General features: G+C 30.9%; 1 protein-coding gene across 5 annotated transcripts in view; it reads right to left on the bottom strand.

Moving 5' to 3' along the window:
- LOC142330971 (uncharacterized) overlaps positions 1-15,492 on the bottom strand; it is a 106,334-nt gene that overhangs the window by 21,086 nt on the left and 69,756 nt on the right. For all 5 annotated transcript variants that reach the window (XM_075376456.1, XM_075376455.1, XM_075376454.1 and 2 more), the window contains exons 23-26: positions 14,310-14,416; positions 11,404-11,628; positions 9,574-9,799; positions 2,385-2,703 (exon numbers count right to left, since the gene is read on the bottom strand). In XM_075376456.1, coding sequence (XP_075232571.1) covers positions 2,576-2,703; positions 9,574-9,799; positions 11,404-11,628; positions 14,310-14,416 — 686 coding nt within the window. In that variant the 3' untranslated portion in view covers positions 2,385-2,575. The remainder of the gene's footprint in view (positions 1-2,384; positions 2,704-9,573; positions 9,800-11,403; positions 11,629-14,309; positions 14,417-15,492) is intronic.

The following is a 15,492-nucleotide window of genomic DNA, read 5'->3' as shown; positions in this document are numbered from 1 at the left end:
AATGTAATGAAATCATGAAACACTTGATGTCTTAATCTATTTTAAGAACAGAACTATTAAGTATATTACTTATTATTGTGGAGAATCCAGCATTAGCTATATTGGTATCCCAAAACTCTACATCAATGACTAAATATGCAATTTTGCCAAACAAATTAAGTACAGGATAACTGGTAAGCAATTATCTAGGTGCACAATAATTCTAAAATAGTCTAGAGTACAAAAGCACAAATACTCCTATGAGCTCCACGAATAATAAAACCATTCCAACCTCTTATGTTCCCCGCACAGTGGCGGGCTTTCCTCCACCACACCAACACACTATGTATTATCTGAGGCTCTGATCACAGATTTACACTACCTCCAACTTAAGGAAGAATTATTAGTTCTTTATTTCAGTTTAACAGGCATCTACAAACCATTAATGGCTTTTTTGTATTTTTAATCTTGTAAATGCTTTAAATATCTTCCATCTAAAATAATGCCTAGATTAAAAAAAAAATCCAAAAGCTTGGAAATGATATCAATCAACCTTAGACCTATGCTGTCACAGGCATAAATGAAATATGAGGGTGGTCCAAAGATTAATGAGACTAATTTTCACAAGGAAATTTAAAGTGTTCAAAGTACCCTGTCCTGCATTCATATTACCCATATGTGTTGAATACTTTCTGTGTTCACTTCAAACTGATTGTTGTAGTCATTGAGTATTACTGATTGTTTATGTAACGTGTATTGGGTAATCGCCTGACATGGAAAATATATCGAATGGTATTACAATCAGTTTGATCTCTGCTTAAAAAAAACAGCTTCTGAAATATACAAAATGTTGAATGAAGCATTCAATGAGTATGTTGTGTTGTTATGTGCAACATATTTTCATGACATTAAGCATTTTTGGCTGGATGAGAGAGCATGGAAGACAGTGAGTGCGGGTTGTCCGAGCACGTAGATTAACAATGTTTGGTGAACAAGCAAGTGTCAACATTTTCAACAGTTTAAAAGATTGTCCATATTGGTATGGGGGAACTGCTACACATTTCAAAAAGCAGTACACACAATATTCTGAGTGAGTGGATGCATATGAAACGTGTTGTGTTGGGTTTTAAGGCTCTTTATGACCAAATGGAGTACTTTATTAGTAAAGAATTGTTGGCTTGTTATAAGAAAGAAGGAACACACATTTTGCATAATAATGAGTCTTGGATATATGAGCCTGAGATGAAACAAAAAGCTCTTTGTGAAGTCAACCTCTTCATCATCCCTGAAAAAAGCAAAAGCTGTATGCATTGCAGGTAAAGTCATAATGATGATATTTTTTTATTCATTTACCAACATCAGGTACTTACAGGGTCAGACTGAAAATGCTCTCTGGCACATTAATAAGCTAAAGATAATGCAAACTCATTTCACTCCCTTAAAAAAAAATTGAAGATTTTTTGTTGCATCAAGATAATACTTATCCCCGTATCGTTCAGATAGTCTGCAAATTTTTGAAAATAAAAAAATTAAAATGGATCCTCACCCACAATACAACTCACATCTAACTCAGTGTGATAGCTGGCTGTACCCAATGAGAAGAAGGATCCGAAGAGAGGAAAATCTGAGACAAATCTGTAGGTTGTAAAAGCCGTAGAGGGGATATTCAAGGAGCTTTTGAAAGATGACTTAGATTTCGTCTTTAAAAAGTGGATCAAGCACTACAAGTAGTGTGTTGCACTTGATTTAGAATAGTTTTTCAAACTACAGCTGTTGCCACATTACTTTTTGAAACACCCTCACATTCACAAAACATTACAAACTGATTAGTAAAAGTATGAGAATTTTGCTCAAGAATTGTAAACCCATTTTATAAATTTCATGTTGAACACAAATTTTATCAAATTTGACGACAGTAAACAGAAAATTAGTCTAGTAAACACGATCTGGTAAACACGAAATTACACTTGTCTATTATTAAACAATTATATAGTTAAAAATGATAAATAAGGTAAATCTTTATGATAGGAGTTCTCGGATAACGCTAAAAATAATAACACAAGTAAAAGGTTAATTAGAACTGTACAATTAACAATTTTTGTATTGATCAGTTGAGAATTTGAAAAAACTAGTATAAATGAACAGCTAATGTTTAGAATAATTTATTACTGTCATAATAATAGACAATAATTCTATAATAAATAATTGTTTCTTAATTAGTTTTTAAACTGATTTAATAAATAAATAAATATATACATATGTATACCAGTTAGATCTAACAATCACTCACTAATCCCAATTAACACGCATAAAAGCTAATAAAATATATATTATATATATAACTTAATCTTTTAATTATTTAGTAAGAAAATTAGTAATTAAAAACAGAATGAAAGATTTCTTACCACATATTGGTTACAGGAAATAACTTATATCTACATATACAGTAATAGTAGTAGTAGTAGTAGTATTAATAGTAGTAGTAATAGAGAGTGAACAAAGATTGCACTTTGGTGAAGTATTATAATCCTTTTTTTTTTTACATCTTCTTAATTTTCTATATTAGTCCACATAAATTTTAACAATGAATTTATTTTTACTCCATCGAGTTTGGTGGTTGCTGCTGAGGATTATTCACTGATGCGTCTTGTACAATATTAGCTACTACTGGTCGAACACTTCCAGGATTAATTATTCGTGCAAAAACTTGTTGCCGTCCTGCACCTAAAACAGTAAAGACAAGAACTATAAAAATGTGAACACAACACACTTCACAGAACAAGTAAACGAAATGCAAATAATTCCAAGCAAAATACAAAATTGTAGCATGATTAAAACTTCAATGAATTCAGCTCGACTTAGAATCAAGATGTTACTGCATGGTCTTTCCACAAAGCAAAGAATGTTAATATGAAGTTCTTGTGAAGGTGACCACCCACCAACTGTATATGTCTAGTTTCTTGTTAGATTAGTTCAGTCTGAACAAAGTTCAGCAGGATTAATTATATTATGATTATTTTCTTAACAATTTAGAATCTGTGAAAAAATACAAAACCCAAATTTTGATCTGAATTCAAATTCTGGTTTTTAAATATTAGAAAATTTTGCCTAGTAGGAATTGAAGCAAAATAAATTTGCTTGAAATGAAGAGGGACAGGGTTAAGAATAAATAAAGTGTAAAAAAAAGAAGTACATTATCATGTTAACAAAGAAATGCTCTTCTAATTGAACTGATATAGTCAACAAGAAATACAATTCCCTGTTGATGGATTACACAGCTCATCCTCCAGATTTCAGAAGCAGTACTACATAAAATTATGGATTACTACATAACTACATAAAAACTTTTATGGATACAAAAAAAAAGTGTTTTTGCTAATACAAGGTGTGGTTCAAAAGTAAAGGCTAATGAAATATAAATAGCGATTGGCAACACTGATTGGTTTGCACACGCAGTAGCTCTAAGTCGTCTGTTGGGTATGTAACTTTCACACTGTCATCAGCTCAACTGTTGTTTGCCTTTGAGTGTGTTAAAATGAGTACAGTAATAACAAATCTGGCCAGCTGTGAAGTTTGATTAGTGGTTAGATTTTTAAATGCAAGAGGACAATATGCTGTTGAAATTTACCGTGAATTGTATGAAACATATGGACTTACTGCAATAAGTGAAGTAATGGTGTTATGAGCTTAAGGAAGGCCATTCAAATGTTCATGATGAACAGAAAAGTGGCATGCCTACTAATGCAAAAATGAGAGAAAATTGTTGCTTTACGATTAGCAATCTTTCGCTAGAATTTCCAGAAGTTTCAAAGATAACATTATTGAGAATCATGACTGACACTCTGTATTGTAAACTGTGTGCCAAAAATGTTGACAAGTGCTCACATAGATCAAAGAATGACATGTGCATATGCTTTTCTTGACTGCTTTTAAGCACGAGGGAAACAAAGTTTTCCCACATTGTCACTGATGATGAAACGTGAACTTTGTATGTCAACGCCGAGACAAAACAACAATCCATATGGTGGCGACAGAGGGGTTCACCAAAACTGAAAAAATTCAAATAAGCCCAATCTCAAAGGAAAATCATGGCAGCTGTATTGTGGGACGAAAAGACTGTGCTTTTGATTAATTTCATGTAACCAAGAATATCCATCAAATCATAAGTATATTGTGACACACTTTCTAAACTGTGTCATGCCATTCAAAACCAACTACGGGAAATGCTAAGATCAGGACTGTTATTCTTAATGATAAGGCACGTCCACTCACGACTGTATGCACAACAGAAACAATTCAAAAATTTGGATGGGAAATTTTTGACCATCACTCTTACAATCTTGATCTTGCATCCACTGACAACCATCTCTTCCTACATCTCAAAAACTGGCATGGGTTTCAACAATTCGAGGAAAGTGAAGAGTTGAAAATCTTATGTATAAGTGGCTACAATTCCAGGTGGCAGAATTTTATGCAGTGGGTTTGAAGAAGTTTGTTTCATGATATCAAAAGAGTGTTTGGAACAAAATGGTGATTATATAAAAAAATAAATTATACGTAAGTATTTGAAACCACTAATAATTTTTTCATTTTTTCAACTGTTCACATTTTGTTACTGATTGGTCATTAATTTTGAACTGCATCTCAAGAAAATTGAACTGCGTATCTGAAGAAAATTTGAAAAAAAAAAGATGATTGGGAAAACTTTTTTTCTGTTCAGTTATAAGTGGGGATGATAGACTTATTAATTATACTGATACTGAAGATAAAACACCAACATCATTAAATTGATGAAGTACACACCAATTAATGGAATCGTATCATTTAGGAACTCCTTTAAAACTAAGAAAGCCAGCATATTTTGAGCACATGGAAAGTGATGATGAATGTTTTTTGGACCAGACGAGCCTCTTATTGACTATTAAGCCTAGTTGAAAACCAACAGAATCACAAACTACTGTAAAAAAGTCTAACCAGCTCTATTTCATTAAATGAAACAAAACAATGCTCTTCTCATGCTGCATTGTTTTCTTTTACTAAGACATAAATCTAAAACTGAACTACTGCATCCCAGGTTACCTATAACCTGGGATAAGAGAACTCCAAGGTTATCTCACAGCATACAGCTTTTGGTCTAGTCTCTCTCTAGTGATTTCAATTTGTTTTCAAAACTAAAAGAATTTTTAGCAGACATTCTCAGTTTAAACAGGATGTCAAAACAGATATGATTAAGTTGCTGACAAAAAGCAGAGTTAAATTTTTATTATAATGGGAGAAAAAATTAATTTACTTTATATGTGTTTAAATTTAAACATTGACCATGTTTGAAATATAAATAATTTTGTTATAAATATATGAGAGGTTACCCCTAAAGTAAAGACTGTTTCATTGTAAAAAAATTTATTCTGAATACTTTATAAATATTTTTTTATTTCTCTTAAACTACATACCTTATACTACTTTTCTATATAATCACCACATGAATTAAGACATTTATCGTAGCAATACACCAGCTTCAATATTACCCTCATATTCTTCTGCTGCCAGTCCATTTAGCCATTGATTAACACCAGTCTTAAGTTCATTGTCATCCATGAACTGCTTACCACTCAAAAATTCTTTCAATTTCCCAAACAAATAGTAATCAGGAGCTAAGTCCGGACTATATGGAAGGTGATCGTAAATTTCCCGTCCAAATATTTTCAGTAAATCACATGTCGGACCCGCAACATGTTTATGTGCATTATTGTGCAGCAGGACAATGCTATTGGTCAGCTGCTGATTTTGAATGGTGTGCCATAAACTTAGGTAGTTTCACAGCAGGCTTCTGCATTCGTTCCACGTGGCATGAAATCAATCTGGCAGTATGCCAAACTGATCCAAAAGACCGTGGCCATCAGTTTGCATCCAAATGGCTGTGGCTTGACCTTTGTTGGTCTGGCTGATGATTGAGGATGACACCATCCACTTAACTGCCATTTTCTCTCTGGCATGTAATATGTTATCCATGTTTCATCGTCGGTAACAACTAAATTAAGGAACTCATCACCTTTTTCTGTGTAGTGTATCAAAAATTCCAAAGCAGATCCCATTTGAATTTTTTTGTGATGTTCCTTTAAGTAATGCGGCACCCAACGTGCACAAACCTTTCTGAAGCCTAAATGGTCATGAACAATGTGACCGATAACAGCTGTTGAAACATCAGGAAAAAGAAGAGCAGGTTGGAAATCGTTGAGTGACGATCTTTTCTGATTTCATCATCAATATGTTTCAACAAGTCCTTGGTGATTATCGAGGGCCTCCCTGAATGTTCTTCATTGTACAAATTAATTTTTATTTCTAAACCTTTCACACCATTTTTGGACATTTCTTTCATTCATTATATTATCACCATACACAGTAAACAACTGCCTATGAATTTCAGCCAGCTTAACGTTTTGATGGTTTAAAAAACATGACTTCATGTATTTCACAGTCGGCAGCAACATCAGTTTTCCTATTCATTTTATAATGTGATAACTCACACAAAATCAAAGATACTACAACATGACAACTTATAACACAGGTTTGCAAATCTTAAGGAGAGAAATTTTCCAGCAGTCTTTACTTTAGAGATATCCCTCATAAATAAATATGTTTAATAATCACTAGTTTTAAATTTAACACATAAAATATACTTTCAATTTTAGATGACTCTCATACATGTATTTTTACATCACCATACATACGGTGAACCTTTAAGCATTTAGAAGTAGAAAATTCTTCTGTGTCTAATTCATTTTAGATGATGATTCAAGTAATCAAAGGCTTCTGATTAAATATAGCTGGATAGTATCACATTCTTCCTCCTACAAATAAAGGAGGTAGAGCTTTCTTTGGGCATGTTACATGCACCACATTATGTGGGTGGCATATCTGCTAAACCAGTCATTGAATAAAAGTTCAAAACTTTTGAGTCTAAATGGAGAATGGATATCAGATTAAGACTTAAAAGTTAAACGAATGATACAGGGAAAATGGTGCAATGAAGTACTACACTATGACTAATTTGATACTATCAATGCAAGATGAGGAAACATTTTGCTTCATCTGCCACGAGCAAAGATAACTGTAAAAAAATTAGTAGAGTTAGTTAATTAGAGTAGATAACAACTGATGTTTCATAGGAAAAATATAATTATAAATTGTACTCATTAAATAAAATATGTTCACATTTGTATCTTTATAATGAAGTACAAAAGCTAGAAATCTAAATATTAGAGGTTTTGAAAATTATATTGATATCTAGACTACCAAGTATAAATTTGTTATTCTAATATTTGTGAACAAATTGAATACAGAATAGTAGATAAAACAAAATCCTTTATTAAAAGAAAAAAAACTTTACTTTTTGTATTCATCATCGATATAAGAATATTTTGTCATTCCGTGTTAAATCAACAAGGACCACAACCTGGGATTTTTATGAAATTTGGTATGAATTAACTGTTGATAGAGTTCTGAAAAAATACTGACTTTCAGATCTCTATCATAAACAGTTTCCTTTTTTAGCCCTTCAAATTTTCTGAAAAATGGCAAATTTTGACTTGCGGCAGTAATGTTAGGTAAACATAATTTTGTTATTTATTAAGGTAGAATGATAAACTTAATCTCATTTTAAAGCTTATTTGATGGTCTTTCATATGATATACAACCTAAGTTTACATAAATTTTAATTCAAGGTCACCACCTTTGACCTTAAATTTCCGGAAAAACATTCTTCAATTTTTTTAATAAAAACCGTATGTTATTCGTCATTATACTATAAAGCAGTTGAGAACATTTGAAACTGGGACTGATTTAGGATAGAAAATAAATTGTGTTCAATGTTTTAGTAAAATTTACTTTTTTAAAGATTTCTAATTAGTTTTATAACAAGATTGCAATTAATATTAATTAAGTCAAAATGAGGTTAAAAAAGGTATTTTATGCTTAAAAGTGAAATTAAGTTAATGATTTTAAGTAAAACAATAAATCTCATGCATTTTTAAGCGACCTAAAAAACTCAAGTGTAAATCATAATTATGTATAAAATATAATTCTCACTTTTCCTAATACACTCATATAAGACTCACTTTTCCTAATACAAGAAACTACAATAATATAAATAATAATTGTACAATTAATAATTAAAATATAATAATGCAAGTCTTTTTAAATAATTACAGTTATGGTTTTTATGATTGGACACTTTTACAGTCTTAAAATCTTACAAAATCAATATACAATATTCTTTTTATACAATATACAAAAAGTAAGGCAATAAAAATTTCAAACTAGTTATATACATTCTTAAATTAACTGTTTCATTCCAGTAGCTGTTATTTTAAATAAATATCTTAATTTGTATTAATTTTAACAATAGCCTGGTAAAATACATAAACAGCATTTATGTATTGATTAATGCTAATTTACTGATTTTGGGAATATTAATAAATTAAAATTTTTGTAAAAATATTTTTTTCTAAATTTCATCCCCACCTCTAAAAATGGTTTTAATTTTGAAGACTTATAGAAGGTAGTATAACAAGGGATAATTTTCATTGCATTTTTTTACTTTTTAAGGTAAATGTCAACAGCGGTGACCTTGAAATAAAGATTTATATAAACATAAGCTTGTTGTATATTATATGAAAAGAGCATCAAATAAGTTTTAAAATAAGTCCAGTTTATTATTCTAGCTTTATAAATAACAAAGTTATATTGGCCTAACACTATTGCCGCACATCAAAGTTTACAATTTTCCAGCAAATTTGAAAGGCTCTAAAAACTAAATTGTTAATGAGAGATTTGAAATTCAGTATTTTCACATAACTCTATCAACTGCTAATTCATATCAAATCTTATGAAAATACCAATTAGTCAGGTTGTGAATGGCTATCCACCTTGTTGATTTGGCACGGAATTATCAGTGCTTACATTGTACAAGATGTAACTAAGATAAATAGAGAAATCATTTATTTGTTAAAAGATGGCTAGGTCTGATCACAAAACTGTAAATAATTAACAATAAGAAACAGAATAAGAACATAAAAAGATAAAATTTTCTTGGTAACATTGGTACATTTTAGCCAAAATGAGGTATAAAACGATTAATTTACAATGCTTCAAAAAGAATCTGAGTCTGGTTTAACTAGTAAGTAGTGCAGTTTGTGTATTCTTATTCTAGCACTGTATAATTTCATTTACTTCAATGTTTGTACATCAAACATTTTTATTAAATTTTGCAAGCAGTTAGTTGTAAGATCGACTGGCAACATTCTAAAATGGTGACTGGTGGTAAAACTATAAATTAAAAATATTAACAAATAATTATTAAAATTTATATTATTGAGTATTGTGTGTGTGTGAGTGTGTGTGTAAGAAAGAGAAAGAATGAGAGAATGAGAGGGGGAGTATCTAAGTCTTCCTGTCTACAAGTTGACATCTGCACTTCGAACTCTTGGCATTAAATCCAATGACTTGTGTACTACCTATGATTACATTTAGTAAAGTAAAACTAAAATTTAATATGTTCGATAAAAAAAAAATTATAACAAAATAAAACACTAATACCTTTACTTGATCCTGTTGTTTGTGCTAATGGTATAACTTTTAAACCTTGTAATGTTTTTATATTTAATGTTCCACCTTGAAATCCTTGTGGCAACAATATCTGTTGCGTGCCTTGTTGTAAAACTGTCAATGTACCAGCAGGTGTTGGAGTAGTTCCCCTTAAACCTTGTGGTGCTAATAATACTGTCTGGCCACTGGAACCAGCCTGTGATGCTAATATTACATTCTGGAATTAAAAAAAAATACATATATATCTACAATATGAACAGAAATAAAAAAAAAACAAAACTAATCAAATTTCACAATAAAGTGAACATATCACTCAAAACCAACATGTTTCTGGGGATAATAAAATAAGACTTAAGTTTTTAATATAGCCCATTCCTGATTTATATTTACCTCACATTGTTTTAACTCTTTTCTTCAGTTCAGAGCTCAAAAAGGAAAGTCTTTTGATTTAACACTTGTACAATTTTTACTTTATGGTCAGGTCCAAGTAATATAAGCTAACTTCTTGTTATTCTACTTTTTGGCTGTTCAACTTCACTACAAAAAATGAGATTACGGTTGTATATTTTTGCTATTATGAATTATACACAGCACTGTTTAATAATTAATACTTTCATTGCTGATCATGTGAATAATACAAAGTTGTAACTTTTATGTTTCTTTAAGCGATTTGAGGTATGCAGATAAACTACGTTGCTTTCTAATTCAGCTTAGCATGTAGAAGATATATATATATATTTATATATATATATATATATATATACACTTACTTATACCATTTCCTTTTTAATTGGTTTCAGTTTTCCCTGAAACCTTTTTTTAAAATTATCTTCTAATATGAACATATCTATTCTTGTCAAAATAATCATTTTATATTATTTTTACTGAATAATATTTTCTTATAGGGTGAATTTTCATCTCCTTTCCATAAAATACCACTTAGGCTTAAATTATCTTTATTTAATTACTGTTTGGTTTCATTATAATAAAATGTGTTTGACTTTGTGCCACCTAGATTTATTTTTATACTTTTTGTGTTACTTTCTGTAAACAAGAGACTAAATTTTAAGTATTTTTAATTTCAGCCTCTAATATAATTATAAATTGTTATTTTCTTTTTCAATTAGAATAACAAGTTACGAGGCCATTTTTAAAGAAAGGGTCATTTGCATATATTAAAAAAACAAATTGGAGCTCATTTTTAAAGAAAGGATCATTTGCATATATTAAACACAATTTGGAATGGAATTTGGAGCTGTGTTTTGACTTTGACTGTCATTGTGTCAGCTCCAAGCTGTTGAGTAAATCAGATGTTATTCTTCAGTAACATTTCATTAATTATAATGATTATCAATCCTGCTAACTGCAAACTGCCATCAGTGATTTGCCTTTTAAGTGAAAAAAATATTTGTCCAACTAAGTTCTAGGTTTGAATTCTCGCCAGGTTTGGCATTTTTTATATGCTGCTTCACACCATATCCTAATGTACAAGTTTTGAGCTTATGCAATGAAGTAAAAATGTTTTTTTATATTAATATTGGGATCTATAAACAGTGAATGTAGCTTTGAAATTTTGCATATACTTTTCAAAATCTACATACACACATACCTTACACATTTTCTTTTTAGACTGTATCTAGCTGGATAGGGATGGGGGAGAAACTTTGAAGTACAGAATTAGTCTGTAAACATACCATAGTAGGTTTAGTACTGTTAAACTGTTTGCCTTAAAGATTTAACAGGTACATATAAAATTAAACTCATCACAACTTAACCAAACAGCAGCAATTAATTTAATAATAAAAAAGTTGAAATTCATACCTGTGCCTGTAATGATTGTGGTTTACTAGCTAATAAAACCGGTTTACCACCGATATGAGTAAGATTGATTCCTCCCATTCTAATATTACTGCCAGTTGTGGTACCCTGCTGCTGTTGCTGTTGCTGCTGCTGCTGCTGTTGTAGCCCTTTTGTCGTTTGAACTGTTTGCAATTGAGCTGCAGTAGTCCCACCTACTGTAGCAGTTGTACTGCAAACTGTTGTGGCCTATGAAAGTGTGAATTTTAGAAAACATTTAAAAATAGTTACAGTCAAATAAGTATTACTTTGAAAATCTAATAAGTTTTAACTTCTGCATGTTTCTATCTTCTCATTAATTTTTTACTATTCCTAAGAAAAGGACATAAAAGTTCCTCAAACATATAGGAAGTTTTCTATAAGCTTCTTTTTGCAACTCTCTGGAATTCTGATCGAGTCCTGAGGACCCGAAATGAGGTAAGCAGATGCCTGCTGAAATGATTTGATTACTGAAAACTTCTCTCAAAGAGTTCATGACTGTCTGGCTGTATGTTCTATGCTGGTAATTTTGCTGTAAAAATGATACTAATTTCATATAAATTTTATGGAGAAATTTACTATGAATGGATATTTTTTATGAAAACTGTCAAGCTGATAATGATGATTTTATTTTGAGGCAAAGTCAATTTGGAAAAGCACAGATGAAGCTGAAGTAAACAAAGATGGGTGCACTAAGATGGATAAGAGGTAAAATGGAAAAACACAAGATAGGTCCTATCGGTTAAAAGCTTCAAGAACATAAACAGAGATAGTTAGAGCATGTGAAGCAAAGGAATACATCCTGACCCCGTAGGGAAAGACACCCGCCATGCGACAGTTGCGGTTGCCATACCACTCCCACTGTTCCTAGCCCTAATGGGCTTTACTGGAAATCATCTTAAAACCTTGACAAAGGCATCTCTCAGTCTTGTTCTTGCCTCAGTTGGAATGCCACATGTGACATTCCCATCGATGTATTACTATCCCAAAAAAAAGCACAACTAAACTAAAGACAAAACACATCTTACATTAGTCTCAAACAAGACTGAGTAATGAAAATAAGGAAAGGAACTGAAATCCACTACCTAACTGAAGGTAAAAGAAAAGTTCAACATGCAATTACAATAAAAACTTACCAATTACGAAACAAACAAAAGAAGAATGCAGGAAAGCCCAGGCGGCACCCTAAATGCCTGTGGCAATCCATTCTTTTACCAAATAGTTCCCAACTACTATCCATTCGGCCTGGTTTCATCAACTGACACGGAGATCCAGTGCCGACCTGATAATATCAAGCCAACAGATAGTCTCGGTGTGTATCAATACTCAGCATATTGTTTATGCCAAGAGCATCAAAAAATTGTCTTAACTCTTTAACCTTAGGAGTAATCTTACCCCGAATATTCAAACCACTACTCTTTGGATTAACAAAAAATTCTATCAGAGAATCAAATTTTTCCTCAAACACTCTCATTAAAGGAATTGTACTGCCAACCTATCCGTTTTATTAAACTCATCAATCAGTTTCAACACTAGACATTGTGAAATCCTAGAAGTCCTCAGTGTGACCTTCTCCTCCCCTGGGGAGGCAGAGGAATCTTCACGTTTAGCTTTAGTAATAGCCTGTGAAGTCTTACATCACCTGGACCTGCCTGCCCAACTCTTCCCTTCAGTATCTGACCTTATTTTTCACTTATGGAAACAAAAAAAAAAGAACTTGACTAAATGAAGTAACTAGTTTGTTTAAAAACTTATGTAAACAATAAACAACCAGTAGCAACACCGCTGACAAAGTTATCTATCAATAGTAAGCCACCCAGTATAAACACGATGGTTGCTGCCGTTTACAACACCAACTAAAACAAACTCAAAATATAATAAAAATAATAATAATAAATGCCAGGGACTGAACAAGTACAGAATAATATAACTAACAACAAAAATAATAAAAAAATAGCAGTACACCCCCTTGAAAGTGGTATAAATAAATAAAATCGCTACAAAGATAGCTAGATAGTCAGTGATGCTACCTACGCAACTAAATATATTAATATTAGTAATAATATTCTAAGAAAAGCCCTTATTAACACAATAACAAAGAAATCCAAACCGTAATGATCAGTGATAAAAAATAAACTATAAATAGCTAAAAGTAATATAATATATGAGCGAGTTAACGAAGCCTACATAGACACAACCTCCCTCACTCGGACTGTGTGTTGAACTTCAGCAAAGTACAGAGTACAATGGAAACAATTATTGAAATTAGAGAGAAAAGAATACGAGAATGACCAAAATTAAGAAAAGATAATGTAGCAGAGAAAGTGAGAGAGGAAGACTGAAGATGTGAGGAAAGCTCTAACACAACAGAGTAGAGGAAAATTAACATAGAAATGCAAACCCTATATGACCGTTAAGACAAAAGTAAGGAAGAAAGAATTAACATAAACAGGGCAAATATATACCATGGATTAGGCAGATGAGTCAACATTTTCCATTAGTTTCAGATAATGATTTTTATTAACTGAAGCATTTATATTTTTTCAAGCATACCTTTTTCACTATATGCAAAGATCAAGAATTACAAATATATAATTATTGATGTCAGTTAAATGTAAAACTTTGTAAATTAGTATAAACCAGAATATTAAGTACCTTTGTTGTTAAAAAAAATTTTTTTACAACTTAATTTCCAACTTGACAGGATGCTACTCACTTAGACCTCAAAGAAATATTTAAAAATGCACAGTAAAATTAGCACACTTTAATCTAAAATTATTATTCTAATCACTTTTCATACATAATATAAATAACCTTAAATGAAGACAAACAAAATTAAAAAAAAAATACCACAATAATGAATAATCTACTAAACATAAAAGAATACTTACTTGTGAAACAGCATTAGCTTGGATTACTCTTGGCTGAGCCATAGTGACAACAGTATATTGAGGAGGCAAACCAGGTTTGCTAGAAGCTGTTGCTACCCTTAAAGCACCTTTAAACAACAATAACAGAAACAAAATTATTCGTGATCATATTAAAGGGGTGATAGAAACTATCAATTCTTCTACCATAATGTCAAAATAAAATATGAATAATTAAACTGAATACAATTCCACTTATCCAGATCAATTTCATATACAAGACTAGAAGTCGCTTACTTATCTGAAAAAATGCGATTTTATTAAAATTGGTGTACTGCTGAAACTTTTTTGGAAGAGTTAAAATTTGTTATTCCTTATAAATATACTACTATTATGTATAGTTTTGAAAAATTCAAATTTTAAAAAATGTTAAATTAAATATGTTAATTTTTTAAATGTTAAATGTACAAATATTTAGAGTTCTAGATAAATACAACATAAATAAAAAAAAATTACACAAATAATTTTTGAGAAATTAGCTTTCAATTTTATACCTTTAAGAAATATCAGGTAAAGTCAGGAGCGAAATATGAATAAACAGGTCACATAATATGGTACAACAAAAATAATCAGCTCATACTTAAAATAACATTTTTATTTTTAAACATTCTCTATTAACAATGATAAACTTATCCTGTCAGTGCCCAAAAATCTATTACACAAAAATCTTACTGCTGCATTAGCCATACTATAGCAAACAACTAAATATTTGCTAACCAAGTGAGTTTTTTTAGTGCACCTAACGAGGGAAATTAACTTGAGGTTTTAAGGTAATGTCAAACTTTTTTCTATCCCTAATTCATTTTTTTCCTAAGCTGTATGAGAGGATAAACTAAGCTGAATGAAATCATGAATTGTTGTAAAGGAGCAACACTTTTCTAGTTTGTAGGCCTGGATGCTTTTTTCAAATAATTGCTAAAAACTTCAACAGAATTTTACAATACGGTCAAATTATCAGTTCACTTCTGGAAATGGGTTACTGACACATTTTGAAATCTCTAAACACTTATTACAAGCATAACCTTATCAGTTAAAAGAAAAACTAATTTCTTGCAAGAAAGTAAGGAACATGTTACAATTGTATTGAGTCATGCTTTGATTTGGATTGGGGAGTGGTAAAGTGGTAAACTCAACAATTACCAGTAGA

Source organism: Lycorma delicatula, chromosome 10 (genome assembly GCF_047948215.1).
Source record: "Lycorma delicatula isolate Av1 chromosome 10, ASM4794821v1, whole genome shotgun sequence".
Lineage (NCBI taxonomy): Eukaryota > Metazoa > Arthropoda > Insecta > Hemiptera > Fulgoridae > Lycorma > Lycorma delicatula.
The sequence above is the reverse complement of the archived record's forward strand: the minus strand, read 5'-3'. Positions and strand labels throughout refer to the sequence as shown.